The sequence below is a fragment of the Gymnodraco acuticeps genome, unplaced genomic scaffold, assembly GCF_902827175.1.
Source record: "Gymnodraco acuticeps unplaced genomic scaffold, fGymAcu1.1, whole genome shotgun sequence".
NCBI lineage: Eukaryota > Metazoa > Chordata > Actinopteri > Perciformes > Bathydraconidae > Gymnodraco > Gymnodraco acuticeps.
The window spans coordinates 447,664-455,892 of NW_022990346.1; the positions used below are offsets into that span (position 1 = coordinate 447,664).

The following is an 8,229-nucleotide window of genomic DNA, read 5'->3' on the forward strand; positions in this document are numbered from 1 at the left end:
ACGGACCCTTTAGTGGGGAACACCTGTAGCTTTAGCTGCCATTCCTGCTAGCTCATCATGGCAGAGCAGTGCATGTGTTAACCTCTCTGAAGTAATGGATAATAAAGATTGGAACTCCATTCTTAATACACCGCCTCCGACTCTCTTTTCACGGCACTACAGTAGTCCTTTTTTCTTTAATTGGTAGCAGGTGGACTGATCAGGAAATATGTTTTTGTTTGGAACATAACCACTAGAGGGCACATGTCCACACTGCCCAATACAACAGTTCAAACTTTCCATCATCAATTGTGAGAAAATGCAGGGTCAAAAATATTTTCATATGGACTTCTGTCCTATTGATCTTTACAGGGCTGAGGGGGTGAGTGAACAAAGCTGTATAAATGCAAACGACCATTACTTATAATAAACCATATTTAAGGTAATCTATTTGTAATCATTTGTTTTAATCAGATTGTTTAATAGGTCTGTGGATTGAAAGGTAAAGCAAGCATGGATGTGACAGGATATGGAATTTGGAAAAAGTATGAATTAGATATGACTTAGTTGAGATTTCAATTGAACTTATACAGGGACAGAAAGGACATTTGATATGCAAAATACAGAATATAACAACTGCAATGAAAAAATAAGTTATTGGAGGCAGCTATAAACCAGGCCACACAAATAAAATGTAATTTGTTTCTGTAAAAAAATAATCACCTGTGAGACTTGCTGTGTGGGGATATACTTGTGATCTTTATTTATATTGCACTTTTCATAGTCAGTGTTTACAAAGTGCTTTTAAGAGAAGACAAATAGACATACAACGGCAACTAAGGAACACGAGCTCTCTTCTTGATGACATGTTCTATCTCAGCCTTTTCAGTCGTGTCCAGATCCGTTTTGTACTTGGCCAGGATTTTCAGGATGGGCCTCAGCTTAAGCCACCACTGTATCTTGGGAATACGGTGCCTGTGGAGGACAACATTTGTCAGTGCAAAGCTGAAACTGAAAACAAGAACAATACTCTTGAAGCCTAGGAAGTCAAATTATTTAGGTAAGGTATTTCAATTAAAGCTGAATTACGTGATTGTTGACCAGGGGACAGAAGGACTCAAAAGTAAACTCACCAAGGGGGCTTAAGCTTCATATTCTTACTAGAATAGCTTTCTCTTAGTTGGTAATACTTCTGCTTTATTTGGTAAATTACACATCACATGTCATTTTAACCTATCAACTCAATTTGATTTGATCTGCAGTGAAAAAACTGAAACGTTGCCTTTAAATAAATAAACAGATTTTACATAACTGTATTAGGTTAGCTGAAAGCAATACTATTTAGTTAAAATACAAATATGTAGTTTCAACTTAATATTATTGCTTTCAACTAACTTCATACAATTATGTGCAATTTTTTTGACATAATACATTTCATTAAAGGCAACATTTCAGTTTTCAGTGTGTATTCAGTGTGATAATATGTCTTGCATTTTAAGTGTTTGTAAAGCACTTTTAAACTTGTTTTTCAAAAGCGTTGTATGAAGTTATTTTTAATAATGACTTTAATTTACTTTAACCCTGGGTTTTCGGACCACTTAATAAAACAATGTCAGTAAATATAAAACAATGCAGAAGAGTTGAAGTAACACATTGGCAGGATAGTCTTACTCAAAGTCAGTGAGATCTTTAAGTTCTGACAGAGGCTGGAAGACCAAAGATCTCTTCTTCATGCCCAGCACACAGGCAGAATCCGGAGAGTTGGCAAAGACACGACCTGGAGGTTTTAGGATAAAAATAAAGTATACATGATTCCAGAGAGCACAACAATAATCACACCACAATTGTACAAAACAGTCCTCACCATGTCTGTAACAGTCCTTTAGCTTGTCAGTCAACCATAGCACTGCCTTGATCCCCATTTTGGTGGCAAAATTCCTGTCGAAGGGACTTGGAGTTCCACCCTTAAAACACATAAAAGGTTTCCCTGTGAAATTAAAGCTGATGGCAAATAAAATGAGTGCCAACAATAACAGAACATCTGCATCTGATGGCTCACCTGCTGCATGTGCCCAAGTACATTCTTCCTGCAGTCAAACACACCCTTGCCTTCCTCTGAATACAGGTTGAAGATGAAGTCTGTGGTATAGTTGGCATTGGATTTCTCATTTCTGAAAAAATACATTTAATATTGTGTGAAAATATAAGCCACAGATGAAGTTCAAAATATAATATTCTGATTAAATGTGCATTATCTGTTACATGTTGTTTTAAAGTTTCCCCTTCACATTTTCAACATATTAAATGCAGTTGTGCACTTCTGACACATGAGAATGATAGCAATAACCACCAATAACACTAATTTGCTCGACTAATATCTGTGGTTGGGTAACAAACCTCAGAATCAGTCCTCTCTTCACTGTTGTCTGCATCTTCTCCACCAGATGTTCCACATTCAACTAATCACAAATCAACCATTAGACCACTAATGTATGTCATCCCTAAGCTAGTCTCTTTAATACATTTACAAGGACAGACCTCTAGATCATGAATGTTGAACTTCTCCTCGTAAATGTAAGCAAAATCAGCTCCAGATGCCAAGCCAGCCATGGTTGCCAGGTAGCCGCAGTGTCCTCCCATAGTCTCAACAATGAACACTCTTCTCTTGGTGCCGGCAGCAGATTGTTTGATCCTGTCACATGTCTGAAAAAGGGAGATGGTTTAGATTTCGTTTTTTCAATTTGTCTGTGTTAGTTTTGTGCTCTCGAAGAGTTTTACCATGGTTATAGTGTTAAGTGCAGTGTCAGCGCCAATACTGAAGTCAGATCCAGGAACATTGTTGGAGACAGTTGCAGGAACTACGACAATAGGAATACAAAGTTCCTCAAACTTCTCTCTAGCCTGCACCATCTGCAGACCCCCAGCAAAAGCCTAGTGAAAACAGGAAGTAGGAAATCAGTAACATGTCATTTAAATGCTGCGGTTAATTATTGGTTAGTGACTCTTTATTTTGACTGCTTACCTCAAAGCCTCCAATAATGACTAGAGCATGAATGTTGAACTTAGCGATGTTCAGACTGATCTCGTCCATGAAGTCTTGTGGCAGTGCCCTTTATAAAAAGGGGGAACATTCAGGATACACATGCTTAATGGTAAGTTACACGTTTATTTAATAAGACAGAATCATGTTCTGAACCAATCAACAGGGTGGCTTGTTGCAATATCTCACCTTTTTGTTCCCAGGTTGGAGCCCCCCTTTCCAGTCCATCCTGCCACTCCAGACCAATCAATAGGCTCAATCTGTACAGGGAAAGAATGCATGCTATCATGATCTGAAAGAAAAAAGTGTTGTTTTATGAGAGTGTAATTTACCAATCCATGAGCCAGGCCATCGAAGCTGTCGTGCACTGCCAGCATCCGGTGGCCCTGCAGGAGTCCGACCCTGACTGTTGAACGCACGGCAGCATTCATCCCAGCACACGGAGCTCCCACGTTCAATATGGCAATGTTGATATTACTCTGGCACGGCCCGGGTACATTCACAGAGACATTTGTCAGAATACATTTCCCACTGTGAGACAGTAAATGCACACAAAGATGGTTCAACTTTCTTACCTTTTTTTCCGGGATGTGCACATGAGCCAGCATTTTGTAAGTGTTCCAATTGTTCTCAAAGCTCCTGTTACACAGAAATGGATTTGCATTCACATCTCCAAACAACACTAATTATTTGAAATAGATCATGCAAATGTGCATGTCTCACTTTCCCCTGAGCATCACCGCATCGTCAAACCTTCCTTCAGCCATGGCTATGGTGACATCTTTAGTCTGATGAAAGGAAACAGAATTGAATAAGAACAACAACAAAAAAAGCAGAAACTTCTTGCTGATTCAAGTCACTTCTTAATTCAGTATACAATGTATAGGAATGATTTGTTTTGCGAATGGGCCAGATCTGACTCACCACTTGAACACACTCCATAAGAGGCAGCCTGATAGCCATGTTTCCAGACAAACTGACCACGCATGCAGGAGTTTCTGGTGTGGCCTGCAGCAGAGCCATCACAGCCTCCACACCCATCCTGCTGGCCTGAATAATCAAAAGCAGGTCGTTTGTGTTTATTCACGGTGATTAAAGGAAAAAAGACGAATTGGTGAATTTGTAAAAGGTTTGTGTGTGACAAATTACCAGGATTCTGTCAAAGGCGGAAGGCGTTCCTCCTCTCTGCACATGGCCTAAGATGGTGGTGCGGGTGTCAAAGCCCAGTTTGGTTGATACCAGCTGCACAGAGAGATTATCATTGTATTTCTTATATGAAGAGCCACTCTGTATATGTGTACATTTCTGCCTATACTGACCTTTTTGACGTTGTCACATGTGATAGCTTTACCACTGCGGTCCATCGCTCCCTCTGCAACAATGATAATATTCAAACGGGAGCCACGGCCTCTTTGCTGAAAATGAAAAAGAAAACGTTCAACAACCCAAGCAGACTTTTCTTATAGCACAGTCATTAAAAACGATATTTACATCTGTCAGTCTTCTGCACAGATGTTCCTCCCATCCATCCTCTGGGGGCATCTCTGGGATGAACACCCAGTCAGCGCCACAGGCCAGGGCAGTCACACAAGCCAGGTAACTGTAGGTGCAGTCATACACTGAGGTTCAAATGTCTTGTATTAAACTGAAAATGAAGTATCCAAAGATTATGTTCCATATTATAAATTTGACTTTTGTCAAAAGTAACCAGCAGTGAAGCTTCTGTATCAATTATTTTCCAACCACATAACGACCACTCCTGCTCACCACAGAGACTGTACTCACCCACAGTGCCGGCCCATTACCTCCAGGATGAAGGTTCTCTGGTGACTGCAGTGCACAACAACACATTTAAGATCAAGACTGTTAAAGTTGCATGGCAAGTCTATCCATCAAATAAATATATGAATGGTTACATGCAGCACCTAAGTTATTCAGATTTAAGGATACGTGATATATTTTTTATTTCTACCGTCTGGTATCACTGACAGAGTGTTTACAATTCTAAAGTGTCAATAGATTCAAAGAGTGGTATTGAAAGACATAAATATTCAGTGACCTTTGGTAGAGGCAGTTGAGGAAAACACTTAATTTTAGACCCTGGTTACGTGCATACCTCTGTGCTGTGGTTGTGATGGCATCCACTATCTCTATGATGCGATGCAGGGCAGAGTCAGTGCCAATGGTCATGTCAGTGCCACAGAAGTCGTTGTCAATGGAGCCCACCATGCCAACGATGTGGAGATGGGAGGAGGCCTTGGCCTCAGCTGATGTGACCTTACCTGGGACCACAGGTGACAACACTCTCAGATACCATATATTGAAATAACTAACATACCTAAAACAACATAAACGTGTATGCTAACATCAGTAGAGGGCTGATATGTGAATATAGATCTTTAATTTGGGGTTGTGTTGCTAAGAACAGTGAATTATGGGGTAAAAGTCTCTAACCAGCTTTGAGTAGGATTGCCAGCAGCTCGCTCCACTCTGTTCTGAACTGGTCGGCACCCGTCAGACTGCCATCACCTCCGATCACACACAGGTTTGTAATGCCTAGCTTGACCAAGTTACAGGCGGCCTTGGTGCGGCCCTCCTTGGTACGGAAATCCTGACAGCGGGCACTTCCAATCACAGTCCCACCCTGCAAGAGAAGAAGGGCTAGCGTTATCTGAAACCTAGTGTCTAACGTCCATTAAGTTCTGAGCTATTTAATGACATGTGGCATTTAAATGACCATTTGACCTACAGAACTGCATTGTAAAGGTTAAAGATCATCCATTCCACTAACTCGTCACAAGTTAAAAACAGAGATGAGATAATGAACTTGCTGATGAATATGCTTTTACATCCTCGTGCTTGTTCTTACCAGCTGAAGCATCATTGACACACTCTCCCAAGTAGCTAGGCGGATATTGTCTCCTCCATCCACCAGACCCTGGTAACCCTGTCAACAAAAACAAAATATCAACTTTGGGAACAGGGGTCATTGCTAGAAAGATGCTTTAGCATTAATGATACATACATATTTTGACTCTACAATGTACATCTGTTTCAGTCAAAACAGTGTTTTTTTTTTTTTATTGGGATTTGCAGCTTATAGGTCAGGTTGATATTGTGTGAGAGGCCATGGAGTAATGCTGTACACATTGTGTGTATTAAAAGCAAATCTAATAGAATATGTATTGCCATTTCTCATGCAAGAATGGCAGATATTTGCTGGTTTTATCTTCAGTATCTCCAGTTGTAGCATATGTTGCTTTGTTCTGTTTATATATGTTGTTTGAATAACTTTTGTGCTTTTAGTTTATTGAACAGACAGCACATGCAAGCTACGACCTGGAGTAATGAACATGAGGGGCATTTTCAACAATGTTTTTGTATTTGTTTTGACATTGAGATCAAATGATTATTAAAATACAAAGTAAAAACAGGTTTTTACCTCATGGACAAAATACACCTTGGCTCCAGTGTAAATTCCCACTCGAACTGTGGCCCTCACTGCTGCATTCATACCTGTAGGCACAGTGTTTGAGTACATTGTAATTAAAGCACCTTCATACAGGTGAAAAGAATGGTGGTAAAAAATACCATTATTATTATTATTATTATAATACCATATATTTTACATGACTTGAATTGTTGGTAAAAGTTCAATGATCAGTGAAAGTGGAAATGTATTCCAAGAAACACAAATAGGCCTGCACCCTTAACACGCAGGGGTTCGCTTAAAGGACAAGATGTGGATAGATTAACATTATGGGTGCCAAGAGAGGCTCCATTTACAGTGTAGAGGAGTAGAGGAGAGAAAGAAAATGAAGGAAGGCCGTCTCACTTCTCCTCCCTACTTTACAAACACATGACAGAAAGGTCATAGCTCTAAAATTAGCCCTCATAACAGATACAGTATTGAAGAGAGAGAGGAAGGAGAAACAGATGAAGAAACGTTGACCTGTGGAAATCAGGATGACTAAAATGTAAAGTTGTAATGACGATATTGGAGAGAAAAAAAGAAAAAGGGTGAGGGTTAGCAAACTCTGAAGTTTTGTATTATAGAAAAGTCCCGTAAAGTCAAGATCATAGGCAGAAAAACAGATGCATGAACAACTCCCTGTATCACACCCTCAGATGCTAAGGGTTAGGTGGGGCGACTGACCTACTTCCCAAAGGTCACAGTGGAGATGTTCCTCATCAAGTTAAAGGTCAGGTGAGAGCTGTCTGCCTCAGGATTCCTAGATGCTCTAGATGAAGTCATTCTTGTGCCCTTTTCCATAAGTTAGCTCAATGAGATAGAAGGTCAAGGTAACTCAGTGGCAATAGGTATATCATTAAAGTATTATAATCACCAGTACAAATACACGTGTTGTCAAATTTGATATAAAACTGAACGCAATTATGATTGAATATAACACTTAGATGGTCTAGACTTTAGGTAAAACTTTTATTTCCAAGGCTATACCTACCGTAAGGTCTTTCAGAACACTTAAACCCACGCTATACAGACATTTGTGATTTGTAGGCTACAGGTATTGTCAAAACGACCAATGACTATTTTATATTTCAGGGTTTCTTGATCACTTGTGAACAATGTTTCACTATTTGTCTCTAAACCTGCTGTTGAGATACAAGGAGCTTCCCATCTGCTGAGGCAAACACGCAGCATACATGCTCTTAGCAATCCACACTAACATGCCACCCTGGACAGCCTTCACTTACCCTGGGCATCGCCTCCCGAGGTAAGCACGGCGATCGACCGACCCACTCCCATCTTGTTGGGGTCGGTGGAAGGCGGTTGTGCCATAGTCCTGGAACAGAAGCCCGCTGAGGGAAAGAGGCCTTCAGTGTAAATCTGTGTGAAGTACAAGGAGCCTCTCACTTCTAACTCTGCCTGCGCTATGGAAAGTAATACCAGAGGCAAGAGTGCCCACCTTAACTATCCACTTGGCAGACATCGAGACACACATAGTTGCACATTTAGACACACCCACACCCACACCCACACCCACACCCACACACACACACACACACACACACACACACACACACACACACACACACACACACACACACACACACACACACACACACACACACACACACACACACACACACACACACACACCACACACACACACACACACACACACACACACACACACACACACACACACACACCCACACACACATACACACACACACACACACACACA

At 40.7% G+C, this 8,229-nt stretch overlaps 1 protein-coding gene across 1 annotated transcript; it reads right to left on the reverse strand.

Moving 5' to 3' along the window:
• Positions 1-715: 715 nt before the first annotated feature.
• Positions 716-7,983, reverse strand: pfkmb (phosphofructokinase, muscle b). The gene is given in 23 exon segments (XM_034223907.1): positions 716-954; positions 1,651-1,756; positions 1,844-1,943; positions 2,039-2,150; positions 2,377-2,438; positions 2,518-2,682; positions 2,758-2,910; positions 3,002-3,089; positions 3,209-3,279; positions 3,352-3,498; positions 3,595-3,658; positions 3,743-3,807; positions 3,944-4,069; positions 4,169-4,261; positions 4,339-4,434; positions 4,511-4,619; positions 4,805-4,849; positions 5,136-5,301; positions 5,474-5,663; positions 5,889-5,966; positions 6,462-6,535; positions 7,736-7,911; positions 7,913-7,983. Coding segments are annotated over 23 exon segments (2,496 nt in total). The 3' UTR covers positions 716-815.
• Between the last annotated feature and the right edge of the window lie 246 nt (positions 7,984-8,229).